This window comes from Tachyglossus aculeatus, chromosome 15 (assembly GCF_015852505.1).
Source record: "Tachyglossus aculeatus isolate mTacAcu1 chromosome 15, mTacAcu1.pri, whole genome shotgun sequence".
Taxonomy (NCBI): Eukaryota; Metazoa; Chordata; class Mammalia; order Monotremata; family Tachyglossidae; genus Tachyglossus; species Tachyglossus aculeatus.
The window spans coordinates 8,143,615-8,166,063 of NC_052080.1; the positions used below are offsets into that span (position 1 = coordinate 8,143,615).

Sequence of the window (22,449 nt, forward strand, 5' to 3'; positions counted from 1 at the left end):
CTCCTCCAGCTTAGCCAGACCTCCTGGATAAGTCAGTTGAGGATGTATACCATCATCCCTTCTTTCGAGGAGGAGGAGATGGTGTGAGTCCTCAACTGATTGATCTACCAGGTCCTGCTAAAACTGGAGAAAGAAGGAATACCAGGTGTTCCGTATTAATCATTTTTGTGCAACTAAACCCAAAGCTATGCTAGGGTAGGAGTCGGGAGGAGGAAAGGCCGAGGGGTGCAGGAGGGAAGAGCCTGGTCACCAGAGCCAGAGGTTGGGGATTGTAATCCCACCTTGGGCTTCTGGCTGTGGAAGAATCAAACTTTGGGGGGGAAATTAAAATGGAGTGCTACGTCTGGCCTTGCTCTTTATCTCTCTGCTGTGAGAAAGGAAAAAGGAAAAAACTCCTAGCAAAGACTTACCTCGAGGCTGAAACGACGGTTTCACGTAAATCCGGGCCATCTCCGGCGCTGTTAAAGAAAACCTGCAAAGGGGATCCCCTTTGCAGTTGCTGTGTTCTTCCCCTCTTTTTTCTGTCTTTCAATGTGAAGAGAAGAAGGGTTTGGCTGTAAAGGGTGCCTTTGGGCTAAAAGCTGTTTAAAGCTGTTTGTCCCGTTCCACTCAGGAAAATCTCCCACGGTGGTCACCTAAAGGAAAAATCCAAGGCGTGGCAGGAGATTCTGAGGGTAAACGTTCCAGACTCCTTTAGAGCGCATCTGGTTTGCTGCTGCTTCTTCAGAGCTAGGAATAAACAAGTGCTTGGGGGTCGCTCACCTTATCGTCTTTCTCCGGAAGACAGGGGATCTTCTCCATCATGAAATCTCAGACTGTCTGCCAATGCCGATCTTTACACGCGTCTGCCCGATGAACCGTTGAGCCTGCAAAAAAGGAGAAGAGTCATGAAAATGCATCTTAAAGACAAGAGGATGAGAGCCTTCTCAGAACCAGTGTTTCTTTTCTGAGGGACCCCGGGAGCCGGGACCCCTGCTTTTGATCCAAAACAACCGAGGATTCGGGAAGAGGCGATCTGCCACCGCTTTTGGCGGACCAGTTCAAGCCGGCAGGTTCGGGGCGGCTTTACGATTCCCGTGGAAATAGGCGGTCGAGAACCCGAGACTCTCGGGGCCCGGGCTCCTCGGAGGACTGTGTTGTATTTCCGAAAATGGCAGGGTGCTAGCCGTTGACCAGTGGTAGACTGAGCACCGAGGAGACTACTACAGACATATAAAAGACACGATCGTCATCCTCGGGGGAGATGAGTGTCGGAATAAACACGGGGTCCGCAGCCGGGAGGGCCGAGTGGGAACGTGCAGAAAACAACCCGGGGAAGGAGGAGTGGGATATGAGAAGGTGGGGAGCGCCGCCAAACTGAGCCCCCGCCCCAGTCCGGACCATCTGGCTCTAGCAGGCCGAGCCTGAGAACCCTACGGCCTCCACTTTCCTAGCAGTAAAAAGGGGCCCGGGGGGAGAGATTAGAATAATACTTGACATTTTTGAAGAAAACCGGGACCCCTATCACCCCAAGGTTAAGTCCCATCCTTAGGCCTGTACCTGAGGGTTTCATGTAAATCAGGGAAATCTCCAACACTGTTACCTAAATAAAACATGCAAAGGGGATTCCTTGGAAAAAGTTATGTCCTTCCCCTCTTTTTCTTCCTGTCTTTTACTGTGGAGAGAAGAAGGGTTTGGCTGTAACTCAGAGCAAAGGGTCACCTTTGAGTTAAAGCTGTTGTCCTATTCCACTCAGGAAAATCCCCCACAGTGGTTACCTAAAGGAAAAATACAAGATGTGGCAGGAGATTCATAGGGAAAAAGTTTCAGATCCCAGACGCCCTGGGGTGTGTGTTGGGGACCACTTGCTGCTGCTTCTTCACACGGCAGTACACCTAGGAATAAACAAGTGCTTGGGGTGGGGGGGGGGTCACTCGCCTTATTGTCTTTCTTTTGAAGGGAGGGGCTCTTCTCCGTCTTGAAATCTCACACTGTCCGCCAACGCCGATTTTTACACACCTCTGCCCAAATGAACCGTTCAGCCTGCGAAAAAGGAGAAGAGTCATGCAAATGCATCTTAAAGATAAGAGGATGGGAGCATTCTCAGAACAAGTGTTTCTTTTCTGAGGGATCCCAGGAACCACAAGGAACGCCTGCTTTTGATAAAAAAAAAACAAAAACTGAGGATTTGGGAGAGGTGATTTACAACTGTTATTGGCAGACCAATTCAAGCCAGCAAGCCCAGTGCGGCTTTATGATACCCATGGAAATAGGCAGCCAAGAACCCAAGACTCTTAGGGCCTAGGCTCCCCAGGGGAAAATGTTATATTTCAGAAGATGGCAGGATGGTAACCACTGACGAGTGGTGGACTGAGCACTAAGGAGAGTACAATGGGGTAAAATAATAATAATAATAATAATATTACTTGTTATGTGCCAAGTGCTGGGGTAGATACGAGTTAATCAGGTTGGACACAGTCCCTTTCCCACATGGGGCTCACACTCTTAAACACTTCTGCTTTTGTTTCCTAAATTTGGAGTTGAAAAATATGAAATCTCAGTACCTATTATTTGCTCTTTGGCAGCTTTTCATGTCAGATTTATCCATCGTAGGAATCCCAATTTAAAATTTCCTGAAAAAAAGTTTTAAATTCAAGCCCAAGATGCTGGAAGCACTAATAAGCAGGACTAGAAATTTGCTATAACTCAAGCCCAGAGCAGTTTATCATTTTGTAAACCCTTTTAATTCAGTGCACTGCACCCACTCAGGACTCAGTGAATACGTAAACCACCAATCAGGGGACGTGGACACGAAAATAAATGATAGCAAGAAAAGTAACGTGTGTGAAGGTTTGTGCTTAAGAGGTAGGGGAGAGACTAATCAGAAAAGGACTGTTGGCTAGAAAAGGGGTAGCTTGGGTGGAATAGGAGAAGAGAGTGGATAAGTTAGAGGGAGAGAGGTGATTTGAGTTTCTGCAGGATACAGAGAAGAACTGAGACCAATGCAGGCTTTTGAGAAGTGGGGAGAATGCCAGTTTAGAAAAATGATCCAGACGGCAAAAGTTGGATGGAGGCTATCGCAATAGTTAGTCCTCAGAATGGTGGCGTAAAATGACCCAGCTTTGCTGCATATTTGATGGCTTAAGCCCCTCACAAAGTTGAGTCTTAACAATCCTCTAAACATGGACAAGCAGCAGTCTGGACAGTACCTTTTGGCTCCACCAGCATCGGGTGACACGATGATACAATTCTTCTACTCTGGGATGCTTACTCGAATCCACTGACGCACAGCAGGTTCAGCATACAAAGTATCCACTGGAATATCAAAAAATATCAGAACTGGAATATCAGTCCCATTCAGGGGGCTTTAAACCTACAACCTAAAGGTCCGCAAGCAGGACTTTCACCCCGTGCACCATACTGAGTTAATACATCTTCACCTTTACCTCTCTCCATGTAACAGGAACATCAACAACAAATATAAAATATAAAAGCCATCTTAGTCTTTATCCAAAAGATATTTCACCACATAACATACCAACACGTTATGTTGGTATGTAAATATATATATATATATATATATATATATATATGTATAGGCATATTTTTATATTAAAAACATCATCTTATTCGAATCCTGACAAAGATTCAAATTTAGAACCTCACAGTCAAGGCTCTTTTCCCTTGCTTCACGGGATTTCTCTCTCCCCTTTCAACAGCAATCCCTCTAACTCTCTCCATGATCCAGGAACAAGAAACACCTGCTCTGAAGACTTCACTTACCTTCCAAGAAGACTCTGATCCCCCTTACACGTTATCCTATAAAATCAAAAGCTATTCTGAATTAAAGCAAAACAAAAAAATACACAAAAATAAATCCAATACCAATACTATGTGAACCAAAACCAAAGCTTTCTTTATAAGCTACAAAAAGCCAAAAAAACCCAAAAATGTCCTGGAATAAATCAAAACCATTTTCATTACTGTAAAATCACAATCAGCAAGGTATAATGAACTCACACTCTCTTCCAGCTTCACCTCTTGTTTGGTGCGACCTGGGGCACTTACCTTCTCTGTGCCTCAGTTACCCATCTGTAAATGGGGAATAAGACTGTGAGCCCTATGCCGGGCCTGGACTGTGTCCAACTGGCTAAGATTGTGTCTGCCCCAGCGCTCAGTACAGTGCCTGGCATGTAGTAAGCATTTAACAGAAACCATTTTAAAGAAAGACATGCTCACATATCAAAACTCGCCAACTGATTTTATTTTTACCGCAGATGGAAAATATCACCAACCAGACTTGAACTTAGAAAACCTAACAAATAAAAATCCTAATGTTACCATTAAAATAAAAAAATATATTGCATGACAAGAAGGAGCCCGGGCTGGGGCGTCAGACGTCATGTGTTCTAATCCCGGCTCCGCCACTTGTCAGTTGTGTGACTTTGGGCAAGTCACGTCACTTCTCTGGGCCTCAGTTACCTCATCTGTCAAATGGGGATTAAGACTGTGAGTCCCATGTGGGACAACCTGATCACCTTGTAACCCTCCAGCACTTAGAACAGTGCTTTGCACATAGTAAGTGCTTAATAAATGCCATCATTTATAACACTGAAACAATACTATGAAAACCGACTGCAAGTTATTTACACAAAGACCTGATTTATGAAACTCCCAGAAAAAAGACACATGTCCAAAGTATTCATCGTTCCTCGTCCATGAAGTAAAAAAAGCCAATATTTTCCACATCTCACTTAGCTACTCATTTGTGCCTCGTATTAGCGTGTACAATGGGTTGAGCAACTTCTCCAATTAAATTTGGAATGGTATTTGATCACTTCCATTGTTAAACACATAAGAAATTCATTCCAAACACAATTATGCTCACACAAACCTAATACACAAAATAGCAGGTAAAACAGTATTCAGATGTCCATTTTGCCAACCATTAAACTGACTGAAACACTAATTTAATGACTTACCAAATACCAGACAACAGGCAGAGAACAAACTGAATAACCCAGTCACTCCAAATCCAAAACATTACATTACTGTCTCCTTAACATTACACCTCACCACCTCACTCCTTTTCTCAATATCACTTTCTACTTGACTACTAAACTGCATCTACTCTGGAAGATCAATCAATCAATCATATTTATTGAGCGCTTACTGTGTGCAGAGCACTGTACTAAGCGCTTGGGAAGTCCAAGTTGGCAACATCTAGAGACAGTCCCTACCCAACAGTGGGCTCACAGTCTAGAAGGGGGAGACAGAGAACAAAACCAAACATATTAACAAAATAAAATAAATAGAATAGATATGGACAAGTAAAATAGAGTAATAAATATGTACAAACATATATACATATATACAGGTCCTAATTTTTGCAAGGCACAAACTTATTGTTTATCCACAGCAACATAATTCGCCCTACCTCTGGCCGGGAACTCCCTCCCTCTTCATATCTGACAGACGTTTGCTCTTCCCCACCTTCAAAACCTTATTAAAAGCACATGTCCTATAGGAGGTCTTCACCTTCATTTCCTCTGCTCCCATTCCCTGCTGTGTCAACCTTGCAATCGAATTTACACCCTTTCCACTCCCATCCCTCAGCCCCACAGCACATAGGTACATAGCCTTAATTTATCCCTTTATCTTTACTGTCTCCCTCTCCAAACTTCTACCAACTCTGTTGTACCGTACTCCCCAAACATTTAGTACGGCACATTTCACACAGTAACTCCTCAATAGATACTTTTGGTTGATGGATGGATCGATCAGATTTGAGCAACACTGGGTGGAACACCTGAGGAGAATGACCAGCAGCAGGATACCCAAATAACTCAGAATAAATATAAAAACACACCCACGAACCGAACTAGCAATCTGACGGAGGCTGTACACATTAAACCAACATACTGCCATAAAGACACTACAGCTAGAAATACCTTGGGTAAGTCACTTCTCTGTGCCTCAGTTACCTCATCAGTAAAATGTGGATTAAGACTGTGAGCCCAATGCGGGACATCATCATCATCATCATCAATCGTATTTATTGAGCGCTTACTATGTGCAGAGCACTGTACTAAGCGCTTGGGAAGTACAAATTGGCAACATATAGAGACAGTCCCTACCCAACAGTGGGCTCCCAGTCTAGAAGGGGGCAGCCAGTCATTTTACCAACCCCGGCCCTTGGAAAGCAAGTTTCCTTTTCCGAGATGAGGAAGACTGGTGTCACTTAGGGGGACATCTTGTCTTTTGACAACTCAGTTGTGATCTGGGAATTTTATGTCCCGTCTGAGCTGGTTCCCCTGCAGTACTGCTGATAAGAATTATAACTCTAGGACTGCTAGGGTAGCCAGACCAGGGTGGTGGTGGTCTTCTCGACTGTGAGCCCACTGTTGGGTAGGGACTGTCTCTATATGTTGTACAGTGTGTGCTCAATAAATACGATAGAGTGAATGAATGAATGAATGTTGCCAACTTGTACTTCCCAAGTGCTCAGTACAGTGCTCTGCACACAGTAAGCGCTCGATAAATACTATTGATTGATTGATTGGTGGTGCTTGGGGGAGGTTGTTATCAGGGAATGCTTCCTGGAGGAGGTGGTGTTTTAGGGGACCATGAGAGGACAAAACTGGCTTTCAGTTTTAGTACAGTGCTAAGCGCTTAGTACAGTGCTCTGCACACAGTAAGCGCTCAATAAGTACGATTGATGATGATGATGATGATGATAAGTAAGAGGGAGAGGGTTAATACTTCCCTCTCCTTCAAGGCCTTACTGAGAGCTCACCTCCTCCAGGAGGCCTTCCCAGACTGAGCCCTCTCCTTCCTCTCCCCCTCCTCCTTCTCTCCATCCCCCCGTCATACCTCCTTCCCCTCCCCACAGCACCTGTATATATGTATATATGATTGTACGTATTTATTACTCTATTGATTTATTTATTTTATTTGTACATATTTATTCTATTTATTTTATTTTAATATATTTTGTTTTGTTCTCTGTCTCCCACTTCTAGACTGTGAGCCCACTGTTAGGTAGGGACCGTCTCTATATGTTGCCAACTTGTACTTCCCAAGCGCTTAGTACAGTGCTCTGCACAGAGTAAGCGCTCAATAAATACGATTGAATGAATGAATGAATGAATGAATGTTGCCAACTTGTACTTCCCAAGCGCTCAGTACAGTGCTCTGCACACAGTAAGCGCTCAATAAATACTATTGATTGATTGGTGGTGGTTGGGGGAGGTTGTTATCAGGGAATGCTTCCTGGAGGAGGTGGTGTTTTAGGGGACCATGAGAGGACAAAACTGGCTTTCAGTTTTAGTACAGTGCTAAGCGCTTAGTACAGGGCTCTGCACACAGTAAGCGCTCAATAAATATGACTGATGATGATGATGATGATAAGTAAGAGGGAGAGGGTTAATACTTCCCTCTCCTTCAAGGCCCTACTGAGAGCTCACCTCCTCCAGGAGGCCTCCCCAGACTGAGCCCCCTCCTTCCTCTCCCCATCCTCCTTCTCTCCATCCCCTCTGCCTTACCTCCTTCCCCTCCCCACAGCACCTGTATATATGTATATATGCTTGTACGTATTTATTACTCTATTGATTTATTTTATTTGTACATATTTATTCTATTTATTTTATTTTAATATATTTTGTTTTGTTCTCTGTCTCCCACTTCTAGACTGTGAGCCCACTGTTAGGTAGGGACCGTCTCTATATGTTGCCAACTTGTACTTCCCAAGCGCTTAGTACAGTGCTATGCACACAGTAAGCGCTCAATAAATACGATTGAATGAATGAATGTTGCCAACTTGTACTTCCCAAGCGCTCAGTACAGTGCTCTGCACACATTAAGCGCTCAATAAATACTATTGATTGGTTGGTGGTGGTTGGGGGAGGTTGTTATCAGGGAATGCTTCCTGGAGGAGGTGGTGTTTTAGGGGACCATGAGAGGACAAAACTGGCTTTCATAACTTAAATGGAAGGACATTTTAGACTGTGAGCCCACTGTTGGGTAGGGACTGTCTCTATATGTTGCCAATTTGTACTTCCCAAGCGCTTAGTACAGTGCTCAGCACATAGTAAGCACTCAATAAATACGATTGATGATGATGATGATGATTTCAGTTGAGGGAGAGGGTGGATCAGAAGATCAGAAGCTGGAAAGGCAGGGATTATGGCCGACCTGATTGTCTTGTCTCTACCCCAGCGCTTAGCACAATGCTTGGCAAATAATAATAATAATGATGGCATTTGTTAAGCGCTTACTATGTGCTAAGCATTGTTCTAGGCACTGGGGGAGATACAAGGTAATCAGGTTGTCCCATGTGGGGCTCACAGTCTTTCAGGCCCAGGGAATTTAAGTGGCTTGCCCAAAGTCACACAGCTAAAAAGTGGCGGAGTCAGGATTAGAACCCATGACCTCTGACTCCCAAGCCCGTGCTCTTTCCACTGAGCCACGCTGCTTCCCAAATAGTAAGGACTTAGCAAATACTACTATTATTATCATTATTGTTATAGACAGGGAAGGAGCTTGTGGTGGTTATTATGATTGTGTTTCTTAAGTGCCAAGCACTGTACCAAGCATCGGGGTAGCTAATTTGGTCTTTTAGACTGTGAGCCCACTGTTGGGTAGGGACTGTCTCTATATCTTGCCAACTTGTACTTCCCAAGCGCTTAGTACAGTGCTCTGCACACAGTAAGCGCTCAATAAATACGATTGATTGATTGATCGATTGATTGGTCAGACACAGTCCCTGTCCCAAATGGAGCTCACAAGTCTAAGCAGCGTATGGAAGCCCACGTCATCCCCCGGGCCTGAAATGCCCCCAATCCCTCTGCCCATCCGCCAAGCTCGCTCTCTTCCTCCCTTCAAGGCCCTGCTGAGAGCTCACCTCCTCCAGGAGGCCTTCCCAGACTGAGCCCCTTCCTTCCTCCCCCCCGTCCCCCTCTCCATCCCCCCCATCTTACCTCCTTCCCTTCCCCACAGCACCTGTATATATGTATATATGTTTGTACATGTTTATTACTCTATTTATTTATTTATTTATTTTACTTGTACCCATCTATTCTATTTATTTTATTTTGTTAGTATGTTTGGTTTTGTTCTCTGTCTCCCCCTCCTAGACTGTGAGCCCACTGTTGGGTAGGGACTGTCTCTAGATGTTGCCAATTTGTACTTCCCAAGTGCTTAGTACAGTGCTCTGCACACAGTAAGCGCTCAATAAATACGATTGATGATGACGACTGATGAAGTAAAGTGGGCCAAGAGTAGGATGCATTTGTACAGCTGGAGAATCTGCATATTTGCTGCCACTCCCCTTCCTGTGGCCTCTCCTCAGCGTACCTTAATTAAGTCATATGGAGCATGCAATGGCCCAAATTAAAAGCAAGGTGGCATAGTGGATAGAGCACAGGCCTAGGACTAGGAAGGACCTGGGTTCTAATCCTGCCTCAGCCTCGTGTCTGCTGTGTGACCTTGGGCAAGTTACGTCACTTCTCTGGGCCTCAGTTACCACATCTGTTAAAAGGGCATTGGGGCTGTGACCAACCCGAATTGCTTATATTCACCCCAGCACTTAATACAGTTCCTGGCACATAGTAAATGCTTAACAAATACCACAATTACTATTATTATTCTCTTTCCCAACCCTGCAGGCAGCAACAGCTGTAGCTGTGAAGCAGGTATGTGGTGCCATGACATAACAGTGATAATACCAATCAATCAATCAATCAATCGTATTTCTTGAGCCCACTGTTGGGTAGGGAATGTCTCTATATGTTGCCAACTTGTACTTCCCAAGCGCTTAGTACAGTGCTCTGCACACAGTAAGCGCTCAATAAATACGACTGATTGATTGACTGAGCGCTTACTGTGTGCACAGCACTGTACTAAGCACTTGGGAAGTACAAGTTGGCAACATATAGAGACGGTCCCTACCCAACAGTGGGCTCACAGTCTAGAAGGGGGAGACAGAGAACAAAACATATTAACAAAATAAAATAAATAGAATAGATATGTACAAGTAAAATAGAGTAATAAATATGTACAAACATATACATATATACAGGTGCTGTGGGGAAGGGAAGGAGGTAAGGCGGGCGGGATAGAGAGGGGGAGGAGGGGGCTCCTGGAGGAGGTGCTAATAGTAAGTGCTTCACAAATACCACAATTATTACTATGTGTTAAGCGCTGGGGCAGATAAAAGAAAATCAGGTTGGACATGACGGCGGGGCGGGGAGATAAACTGCACATCTTCCAGCCCACCTCCAGCTCCGAGGTTTCATTTTGGTTGGTGTTTCAGCACAAAAACGTTGCTGTCCCCTGACCTGGAGTAATAGAAACTCCTCATCTCCCAGGTCACCCAACCCAGTGTTCAATCTACTAGGTACTAATCTGCTAATCTTCCTGAAAAACTGTACCCTCAGTCCCACAGGAAATATCCTCCCTCTTTCATGTTCTTCCAGGCTTTCTTCCTATTCTTTCCTGCCTATTCCCCGCCTCTCACCACGCATACAAGCGCCGCCAATATGTCTCTTCTTCCCTCATGTCCATCTCCCCCTCTAGACAGTAAGCTTGTTATGGGCAGGGAACGTGTCTGCTAATTCTGTATTGTACTCTTCCAAGGGTTTAGCACAGTGCTCTGCACACAGTAAGCGCTCAATAAATACCATCAGTTGATTGATGTCCCCATAGAAATACTGGAGTTCAGCCCTGCCCATCCGGTAGTGCAGAGAGTAGCAGCAGCCATAGGTGAGGAGAGAAACCACTGTCTCAAAGCCTTGGGCACCAGAATTTGCTTTCTTATAATAATTATGGCATTTGTTAAGTGCTTACTATGTGCCGGTGTTGGACACGGGCCTTGTACCACTTGGGGCTCACAGTCTTAATCCCCATTTTACAAATGAGGAAACTGAGGCTCAGAGAAGTAAATAATAACAACTGTGATGGTATCTGTTAAGCGCTTACTAAGTGACAAGTAATGTTCTGAGCGCAGGAATAGATTCAAGGTAACCAGGTTGTCCCATGTGGGGCTCACAGGCTTCACCCCCATTTTCAGATGAGGTAACTGAGGCACAGACTTCAGTTGCCACCTCTCCAAGTGTGCCTCTGGGAAACGGTGTGCGGCTGGCTCAGTGCAAACTGTCACTACTAATGCACAAAAAAGCTGAAGTCCATGACTCTTCTCCAAATCATTGGTGACTGAGCTGTGCTCTCCCAGATAGCAAGGGGTGGTCACAAAAGGTACACCAGTGGACACTGTGTAAGGGTGCGAGCGATTCTCTCACTCTCCCCATTAGCAACACTGTCTTGATTAAGAGTGTGAGCCCCGTGTGGGAAGGGACTGTGTCCACCCTGATTGACTCGTCTCTACTCCAGCGCTTAGAACCGTGCTCGGCACATAGTAAGGGCTTAACAAGTACCAAAATTATTATTATTCTAAACAAACACAAGCCAACCTCCCTCTGCACCACCCGTCCCCTCTGTTTGCCGCAACGAACCTTCTACGTGATGGCAAGAATTGTCCTAGCAGAGTCCATGTCCCCCTGCAGAAAGCCTTTGTCCAAAAACCTTGAAAGAAAACTCAAACTCACCCAAAAGCCGGGAGCCCGTCACTGCCTTTCAGTTGATTAGCTTTTCCATTTCTATCACTCATAGTTTCCAGCGTGTGGTGGACCAGCCCTTGGGAACCCAAGATGATAAAGCAAGCGAGTCTGTTCTCCATCAAGTTTCACTCCTCTTATTCTCCCCAGTCTCACCCAGGAAAAGGTGAGTTTACATACCCTGAGAACCAAACACGGGATTTCTCCAGAGCTGTTCCCACTGAGGGGAAAACCTTTCCTTTCAAAACTTCCAACAGGCGTAAAAGAAGGGAGAGCCATGCGGGTAGGTCGGCGGCTGGGGGTTCCCTGCAGAAGCAGTCAGACCTGTAAGATCGGAGAAAGAGGTAAGTACGTGGCCTTTCTCTGATTTTCAGCTCCACAAAGTTTTTCTCTGCAGAGCTTCATACAACAAAATAGGGGATTTGGGTAGCTGCGCCAATTTCATCTCTCTATCCACCAGCATTATGGTAGGGACAGACTACAGCCCCCAGATTGTGCTCGCCCGTAAACAGAAAGGGTGGGAGAAATGTTTTAGAGACACAGTGAACCTTCCGACTATGTATGTGGCTTAGCTGCAGACAGAGGTTTTAGAGGGCACAAGCGGCAATAATGATTGCCTTTCCTGGTAATGAGGAGGAAAACTGGGGTGGGGAGGGTGGGAGAGAGTGACGCCACGGAACCAATATATATCTGGTTATTTTCTTCATTCAGTCATTATTCATTCAGTCATATTTATTGAGTGCTTACTGTGTGCAGAGCACTGTACTAAGCGCTTGGGAAGTACAAGTTGGCAACATATAGAGATGGTCCCTACCCAATAAAGGGCACCTGTATATATGTATAGATGTCTGTACATATTTATTACTCTATTTATTTATCTTACATGTACATATCTATTCATTTTATTTTGTTTGTATGTTTGGTTTTGTTCTCTGTCTCCCCCTTCTAGACTGTGAGCCCACTGTTGGGTAGAGACTGTCTCTATATGTTGCCAATTTGTACTTCCCAAGTGCGTAGTACAGTGCTCTGCACACAGTAAGCGCTCAATAAATACGATTGATGGTGATGTACATATCTATTCTATTTATTTTATTTTGTTCGTATGTTTGGTTTTGTTCTCTGTCTCCCCCTTCTAGACTGTGAGCCCACTGTTGGGTAGGGACTGTCTCTATGTGTTGCCGACTTGTACTTCCCAAGCGCTTAGAACAGTGCTCTGCACACAGTAAGCGCTCAATAAATACGACTGATTGATTGATAGAAGGGGGAGACAGACAACAAAACAAAACATGTGGACAGGTGTCATCAGGATAAATAGAAATAAAGCTAGATGCACATCATTAACATGTAAATATGTACATGTGTACATATTAGAATGTAAAAATTCTTCCCCCACTGCCGCCACCATCACCTAAATTGCTCCCAGAACTACCTCGTGTCAGGGCTGATGGTATGTGATGGTGGTTCCGGTCCAGTGCACAGACCACTTAGCACTTCTGCCAGCACACATGGTGTTGGGTGCCTAGAGGGGAGGGAGCTGTCTCCTTCCCTGCCCCGCTCACCTGGCTTCCCCCTGGTGCCTCGGCTGCTTCAAGCCCAGAGTCAGCCGGAGGTTGGAATAATAATGATGATGGCATTTGTTAAGCGCTTACTAAGTGCCAAGCACTGTTCTAAGAGCTGGAAGCGGCTGCTGTGTCTTCTAGCAATGAGCGGAGCCATTATTTTGGCTCCCCTTTGGCCCCTTATCATCATCATCAATCGTATTTATTGAGCACTTACTATGTGCAGAGCACTGTACTAAGCACTTGGGAAGTACAAATTGGCAATGTCAGAGGGATGCCGTGGGTCAGCTACTTCCTGCCCAGCTTTCTGCCGTTGGCATTGCAGTCACAGAAGCGAGTCTGTGGGCAAGGGACCCTATGTTCGAGAGCTATACCTGGTTCTCGAGCCCAACTCCCCAGTTCCTGCTCCGTTTAAGTCCCTTGAGAAGTCCAACGGTGTGGGGTGAAAGAGCTCTGAGTAGGAGAATGCCTGCTGGGGCATCTGTGCCATCTGCAGTGAAGGTTTCTGACTAAAGAGCCACTCTGGGCGTTCTGCGTGGTGGACAGGCACGTTGAGAATCCCGAAAACCTGGGGTTAATGTGGGCGGCGAAGACCATAGCAGCTACAGACGGATACAGATACCTGGTGCCGTAGCCATAAAAGGGATTTGCATCCAAAGTGCATTCAACACCCAGATACTTGCTTACCGTCCCTCTGCTCCACTGGGAGTGTGATCAGCAGAAATGAGACTGTGAGTGATGCTACAAAATCTCCCCCTTTTAGACTGTGAGCCCACTGTTGGGTAGGGATTGTCTATATGTTGCCAACTTGTGCTTCCCAAGCACGTAGTGCAGTTCTCTGCACACAGTAAGCGCTCAATAAATACGATTGATTGATTGATTGAGGGCTGGTTTAGTCACTGACTTTTCACAGGGTCTCATCCCAAAGTAGTTGGGACTGGACTGAGGCTCATCCGTCATCAAGGTGAGAGACTCCAGCATCACCGCGCCTAAATGATCTCGGGTGAATCACTTGGCTTCTTCTCAGTGTCTGTTCCTCTTCTATAGCAAATGGATTTTAAGAGCTACCTAAGTTTTACTGGAACAAATGAGTGCTAATGAGATGCTTACCTTCTTGTCTTTTAGATCATAAACTCCTTGAAGGCAGAGATAGTACATGGCTTAGTGGATAGAGCTTGGGCCTGGGTTCTAATCCTGGCCTTGTCACATGTCTGCTGTGTGACCTTGGGCAAGTCACTTCACTTCTCTGGGCCTGTTACCTCATCTGCAAAAAATTGGGAATAAAGAGTGTGAGCCCAATACAGGAGAGGGATTGTCTCCAACATGATCAACTCATATCTATCTACCCCAGTGCTTAGCACTTAGTAAGCGCTTAACAAGTACCATAATCATTATTATTATTTGTTATATACCTGTTTGGCATGCTCCCAAGGGCCTACTTCAGGGCGCTTGTAGCCGCAAAGTGCCCAATAACTAATAGTGATGATATTAACAGGAAGTCCTTATCAGTGTTTTTTTTTTATGGTATTAAGTGCTTACTTTGTGCCAGGCATTATTTAGTTATTTTGTTTACTATTTATGTTCACCTTTGGTAACTCAATCAATGGTGTTTATTGAGCGCCTACTCTCTGCAAAGCACTGTACGTCTCTATATGTTGCCTACTTGTACTTCCCAAGCGCTTAGTACAGTGCTCTGCACTCAATAAATACGATTGAATGAATGAATGAATGAATAGTACAAGTTGGTAGACACGATCCCTGTCCACCTGGAGTCTAGTCTAGAGGGGGAGATAGACATTGAAATAAATTACTGATAGGGGAAATGGCAGGGTAATGAAGGAAATGTACATAAGAGATGCAGGGCTGAAGAGCATATGTTTAAAGGGTACAGAGCCGAGTGGGGAGGGGTAGTGAGGACTTAGGGAAGGCCTGTTGGAGATGAGATTTTAGGAGAGTTGTAAACACAATAACTAGCAATAGCAGGTAATGGGCATGTTATCTCTTTTGTGGGGGGTTGGATTTTTTTTTTCCCACTGAAGTGGCCAGAGTATGATTCAGAAATAGGAGAGTGTTTAAGTTCCAAATCAGGTAGAACAGATTCTCCTCTGGGGATTTTCCACCTTGCTATCAACACACAACTCTCCTTACTGGACCACCCCCTTGGTAAGGACAACACAAAGTCTTTTATTTCTGGAGCCAGCAATTTTTAAAATTCCCCGACGTCTAGGAAGATTTCCTCTTCTCAGCTGCATCAGCACCCAGAAGGATCTTGAGGGAGGAATTCCAAATGCCCACCTAGTGTTGCGGCTGGCAGCACTGTTGTCTTCGTCTACACACGGGCCAAAGGGTTTAATGCAGAACTAGGAAAATGCACTTGTTGCAATTTTCACGTCCCCTTTGGAAGAGGAACTAGTTCGAAGTGGAACAATCAGCTGCTCTTTCAAGTGGCCCCGACACGTACCCCGGAGCCCAGGGACAGATGTGTTGACCTTACTGGGCCTTAAATTCTGGGAATTCAGTGGGTTCTCCCATTGTTCCTTCAGAGTGAATGCAATCTATTTGGCACCCCTGCGAGTTCTGAAAAAGAGGAGGTGTGTTCCTTTGGCCAAAAGTCTAATAACTGTTAGGCACTGTACTGGTTTCTTTTTAGGACTACAGGTGGTTTTCACCTGGTATTTTCATACCAGGGTGAAAAGCCATTTGAGGAAAAGGGGTTTTGTGATATGCTCAGTACAAACCCTTTTTAAACAGAACTTTTCGAAGTCACAGTTAACGGCAGTATGCTTTTAGTGGACAGGAACATATACAGCCACAAACATTTCTATGGGGAGCTACAACTGGGCTTTGTGTTTGCCCTCTAGTACTAGTAGTGTTTAATGATCATCTACTACTTAGCGCTCAGTTCAATGCTCTGCACACAGAAAGAGCTGAATAAATACATCTGAACGGTTGAATGAACACTTACAGAGCCCCACGGAAGGCAATTGGGAGCACGATAGAAAGAAAAAAACCCTGTTACTACCCTGGAACGTACCATCTAGTGGAGGAGGGCAAGTGGGTGTAAATTTCAAACATTCAATAAAGAAGAACAAAGATGTGAGTGGTTAAGGTGGCTAGCTGATGGACTGACATGAGCTGGAGATGGCACACTGGGTCCAACACAGAAGAGTTGTGAGCAGAGTAGAGTGTGAGGTAGGGGGAGGAGGAAACAGATGAGAATATGAAATCTAACGGTTTGGAGTTTTCGTTTGATCCTGAGTGATGTGAGTAGCCATTGGAGGTTTCCGAGTCGGGAAGCGGCGTGCTTAGGATCATATTCTAAAATGACCTGTTCTCTCTCACAGGATTAGTGGGAGACTAGAAATAAGGATGTACCGGGAATTTATCTTAGAGAAGTTGAGTGTGTGAACCAACAAAGATGAAATATTGACAAGGAAGGTTTACGACTGTCAGGATTTAGACTGCACCTGCATGTGGGAGGTAAGAAATAGTTCAATTTGATACCAGGACAGGAAAGAAGATGTTAGCAGCAGTAGAAGTAATGTGTGATAATTACTAACCAGTCTCCATAGAAGCGGTGTCCTGCACTCATGACAAGCAATGATCACTTCTGTCAATTCTGTTGTACTTTCCCAGGTGCTTAATAATTACCATTGATGACCAGCCAGAAATCTAAAAATGTGGCAATCACACAACACCATAAAACATTTATTCATTTTATTTAATGTGAGTATATGTAGTAACTGATTTGTTTTAAGCTGTGGCAACACAAGTGTTTGTAGCTTCAACCAAAGGTACTCTGCACCAGAGATTTTTTTTTTCCATAGATAATTGCTAACAGAAAAATATAGACCCTTTTATAAACGTGTTGTTGAAGTGGCTGGATTAAATTTACCAAGAGGGGGAGGAAATTCTTTCTGTTCTTTTTTAGGTGTGGGTTATACTTACTGTTACACAGCAAAAATGACCATAATCCACTCTGCTCCTCTCCAGTCACCCCCAAGGGAAAAGTTGGGACTATTGAGGAACTAGCAAATTTTTTGAAACTCTATCAAATTTGCTCCAAACTTCCATTATTATGTCTGCAGTTGGTGTGGATGAATTGCCCTAAATTCACTAAAAGCCAATTAATGATTGGTTCTGCATGGGCTTAGAGAAAAATGAAAGGTTGCGAATTTATCCAGTTGGTTTTTGCTTATCAGCCACTGGATAACTGTTCCACTTCATTTGACCTGTAAAGTTCATGCTTTAGCAGTATTTTTTTGTTTTACCCCTCTCCAAAGATACAATAATTAAAAACAGCCACCATAACAACATCGTCCACCTTAGCCAGGTATTAACAGGAAGATCAGCTTGCTATAATACAGCATGGAAAAAGGCCAAAAAGCATTCATGTGAGATTGGGTGGGTTTTCAGGTCATGTATTCAGGTCATGCCTCTGGGCTGGCTGCTGTTTTGGGCTCAGGCCTGGGAATTAGGGATGTTCAAATTGTGAGTAGTCCATGGCTCTCAAGATGTTTGCTAATACTAAGTCAGGTTTAACCCCAGCAAGAACAGGGAATTTTCACCAGAAAATTCCTCTGCCCCAGGACAAAGCGGTAATTGTTGGCTCTGCCACATGTTGCTCTGGGCCCCGACGGTAAGAATACGGCTTTTGCTTCAGGACAGACTCCCTCCTCACTTTGGTCTGTAAAAACAGTCAGATTCCAAAGTGTAAAATGGGACTCTCCTGAGAAATCCCCCAGTGCAGGCATGATTTTCTCTGACCAATTACACACCAAAGCACACATTTCCTAGTTCTGAATTGAACGCAGAGGGCCTTGGTTGACTACACTTTATGCACCTGCCCTGGGCTTATGTGAGTCAACTCTAGTAAAAAGAGCTCTTCCTTCCCTTCCTAGATGACTAAGAGCTCAAAGAAAATCTGTATGATACTTTTATTTCCTAGGCCCCAAAAGGTTACGGTCTCTTCAGATACTTTTACAGCTCTCCCACGACTACTAGCAAGCTTCAGGAGTAAGTGGGATGTAGATCTTACGACAGTTTCAGTTAGACCATCTAATTTTGCTGCTACTCACGAAGTCACTGGTCAGCAGAAACCCTCTGAGACTTTCTGGTTTCCTCCCCGGCTCCTGCCACAGACTGCGAATCAAGCAATATTTAGCATTTCCAATCAGCCACCACACAAATGCACAGTCTTTTACAAAGGAACAGTTCAACAACACCATTTTATTGAAAATATTTGAGCACAATATTGGAGAAGGACCACAAGTGATAACTTTGATAGAACTAGTTTTGAGGTGAGCAGCTTTGGTATAGTGACTACCTGGCCACTTTTAGGGACTTAAAATTTACATAAACTCTAGTTAATCAACAAAAAAAACCCATATAAAATCATGTTAAATAACAACAAGACAGTTACCTTAAACTGCAGAATTTTATCAGCAGAATACTTTTTTTCTTCCCAAAGGACTTGGGGTTTGTTATTATGGATTGTTTACCAAAGAAGCTCATTATGTTAACACTTCCACAAAACTAAATATACATAACTTGTTTCTTTATCAGGCTAAGAGAGTAGACTCAAGTGGAGCATTTTTAATTCTGCTGAAAGGGAAGGTGCCTCGTTACATTTTCTCATCTAAACGTTTGGGACTGTGCTTTCACTGCTGTCAGTTGAACAAGGTTTCTGTACTTCAACAGAGCTGAATTTCAACTTCACGGATGAAGATTACAGAACATTTTTTACGTGCCACAAACACTAGAAGGTAGCCACGCTAACGGTTCTTATTAGGCCAGATCTACCCCTACACTTCTTGGCCGGAGGGGCTTACACTACCTGAGTGCAAATCATGACTGTTCAACCCTTTCTTTGGCTGCGTAGTTTGGCCCCTTGCTGCTCCCTGATTTCCTACCCAGAAAATAAGTGCGGCTTTCTTTTTTTAAACAGAGTACCATCTTCCCATGGATGACAAAAGAAGAGAGCCAGTTGCCTGAGTGATACAATACTTCAGAGTGCAAGTAACTATTAATCCTGAAAGCCGCTATATAAATATGCATCTAAATAGGCTCCCCCTTCTCTCATAAGCTAAAGGGAAAAAAGAGGGCTGAAGATTGAGAGGGTTTAAGGTCCCTACCACCCAATCCCCTCCAGTAGTGGTACTTTACTATAATCTAGGAGTCCATTATTGTGCTTTCCTACAAACTGGAAGAGTAGATAGAAGCTGCAGTTACATTCAGGAAAAGACAAATGAAATGGGGACTGACTTACTTGGCAATGCACTGAGGGTGGAGGATTGCACTTACAAGTGATTTCAGGGCCAGGAAGTTCCGTAAGGAGGGAGATGCCATATCATGCAGCCACACCCCCAATCCTCAGCACTAAAAAATTCCTAGCAGGTGGTCGACACCTTCTAGTAAACAAATAATTTGGTCAAAAAACCCCCAGAGCACTGGGGGGAAAGTAGTACTGAAGTCTTCTGCTGCTCAAGCAGGAGGTAAGGGGCCAATCTATATAGCAAGGGCTTCACCCTAATGTCCATAGGCAGTATTATTAAATATAAAACTAATAAACGAAATGCTTTAATACAGAAATAAATGCCTTTGGCATTTCCCAGAAACAAACAAATAATAGCTAACGGTTGAAATGGAATTACGACTGAAATTGCAGCCCCCTAACCGCTGCATGAGTACAGGTGACTGTCCCATTACAAAAAAGTTAGGGGATTAAGAAGAAGAGTAACCTCTGAAGCATTAACAAACATTCATGATCTGAGTCCCAAAAATTTAAAGACAAAAAAACAAAGTGGAGTTGTTCAGCCGGCCCAGAGGAAGGCACGCCACACTCCGCGGTTATAGAGGAACATGGCTGAACAGGTAAGACACAGACTCTCCATTGTGTGTTCTTCGGATTGCCTCCGCCAAAATCATTGAGATGTCAATGACCTAAAACGAATGAATTAATTAAAAACGGTGGAAAAAACCTCTGCCAACAGTGATTTTAGCACTAGAAACTAACACACAGTTTCAGTACTTGCTTGTTTCTCTTCTAACATTAATTCCCCAAGTAGTTCAACCAAAAAGCTTACAAAAGAAAGCATTAGAAAAAAAGGATAATTCTAGTGGCTAAGGAATTTGCAGAGGGAAAAATGTTAACTTGCACTTGGGAAAACCTCTTCACCTTCCTATGGAGGTGGCCTTCAAGCACCTATCTGAAATAGGTGGCAAGAGATACCTAATGTGTGTACTTCTCCTTTCTTCTGTTGAGGAGTTTTCTTCTTTTGAAAAGATGCCACAGAAACCTTCCTGCAGGACTTAAGATTGCCGGGGCACCTAAACAGGGTATTTTTTTCCACTCTTTTTCCTCTTTCTCTCACATCTCTCTCTCTCTCTCTCTGTCCTACAGGTAAAGGAAATAAAGTCACGGCTTCTCTCCCTTCCCAGAGTGAACATGAACACTTGACAATGGCCATATTTCCTAAGTCAGATGGATGGCCTGCTAGACCCATCTAGGCCCTGGCTGTCCCTTGTAAATAGTCTCAGGAAATCCATGTGGACAGGACTCGAGGGCCATCCTAGCACTACGAGGTTTTCTTCTCCCTTTGCTAAACTTAGTGTTGAACACGTGGGAAGACAGACCCCTCTTGTCCTCCCCTCTTCCAGCCCAGGTCTACCTGAATCTTGGAGCAGTGGTTCATTTTGTCCTCTTGTGGAATTGTATTGGTGACAACAACAGCCTCGAAAGCAGCGTTGTTGATTCTGGAAATCGCTGGACCAGAGAAGATTCCATGTGTAAGAATAGCATAAACTTTAGTGGCTCCGGCAGAGAGCAACCTACAAAGAGCAAAAAAATAAGGTATTTTTAAATGTCTTATTTCACAAAATACTCAGTTATTCAAAATTGCCCCCCCCCCAAAAAAAAAAACAAACCCAAAACAAACCCACCTCCCAAAAAGGAATAATAATGCTAATTGTGGAATTTGCTTAATAATAATAATAATAATGATGGTATTTGTTAAGTGCTTACTATGTGCCAAGCACTGTTCTAAGAGCTGGGGGAGATCCAAGGTCATCAGGTTGTCCCACGGGGTGGCTCACAGTCTTAATCCCCATTTTACAGATGAGGGAACTGAGGCCCAGAGAAGTCAAGTGACTTGCCCGAAGTCACACAGCTGACATGTGGCAGAGCCAGAATTAGAACCCACTACCTCTGACTCCCAAGCCCTGGCTCTTTTCACCAAGCAACGCTACTACATGCCAACTACTGAACTAAGTGCTGGGGTAGCCAGAAGATCATCAGGACCCACATGGGGCTCACAGTCTAAGTAGGAGGGGCGAGTAGGAACTGAATACCCATTTTGCAGAAGAGGAAACTAAGGCACAGAGTTCAGTGATTTGCCCAAGGTAACACACAGCAGGTACACGGCAGAGGCAGTACCCAGGCCCATGCTCTTTCCACTAGACCAAGCTGCTTCTCTGGTCATTTGAATCACTTAGGTTTCTTGGCTGACAACTGATTACAAAGTTGGACGTATGGGTAAGGTCTCCTTGTGACCATACCCACCAGACAGTGTCTATTTATTTCTTAAATGGCTCCAGGTTAGAGATTCCTTAATATGACACACTCCTTTCTGCCTGTTCAGCTTTCTCCTATCTTTCAGCCCATCAATCATCTTGGGCCCCTTTCAAATACTCTATTAAGATGGGGAAGAAAGAGTCCTTCGATGGTGCTCAGTCCCATTTTAGCTTAAAAAAGAAAAAGTTATACAACATCGATGACTCCTATCCAGCTCATCTCTGAGACCACCCCTGAACCAACCCTTTAATGCTATAACTTGCATTTTTCCCTATTGAATTGAATCCGAGTCTTGCAGGTTCTTTTCATCATTATCATCAGCATCATCAATCGCATTTATTGAGCGCTTACTGTGTGCAGAGCACTGTACTAAGCACTTGGGAAGTACAAATTGGCAACATATAGAGACAGTCCCTACCCAGCAGTGGGCTCACAGTCTAAAAGGGGGAGACAAAACCAAACATACTAACAAAATAAAATAAATAGAATAGATATGTGCAAGTAAAATAAATAGAGTAACAAATATGTACAAACATATATACATATATACAGGTGCTGTGGGGAAGGGAAGGAGGTAAGATGGGGGGGATGGAGAGGGGGATGTGCTTTTCCCAAAGTTTGTCATTTTAAATTGTATTCTGTATTCCCTCGCCAATGAGTGTTTGGAGATGGCTGAACAGTAGAGTCCCCAGTTGATTCTGGACCACGGAAGATTCCATGTGTAAGA

The 22,449-nt window shown here is 44.2% G+C and overlaps 1 protein-coding gene across 2 annotated transcripts in view; it reads right to left on the minus strand.

The window, feature by feature from the left end:
* Positions 1 to 18,359: 18,359 nt before the first annotated feature.
* PRPS2 (phosphoribosyl pyrophosphate synthetase 2) overlaps positions 18,360 to 22,449 on the minus strand; it is a 32,787-nt gene continuing 28,697 nt past the window's right edge. For both annotated transcript variants that reach the window (XM_038757280.1, XM_038757281.1), the window contains exons 6-7: positions 20,821 to 20,980; positions 18,360 to 20,092 (exon numbers count right to left, since the gene is read on the minus strand). In XM_038757280.1, the coding sequence (XP_038613208.1) occupies positions 20,000 to 20,092; positions 20,821 to 20,980 (253 nt within the window). In that variant the 3' untranslated portion in view covers positions 18,360 to 19,999. The remainder of the gene's footprint in view (positions 20,093 to 20,820; positions 20,981 to 22,449) is intronic.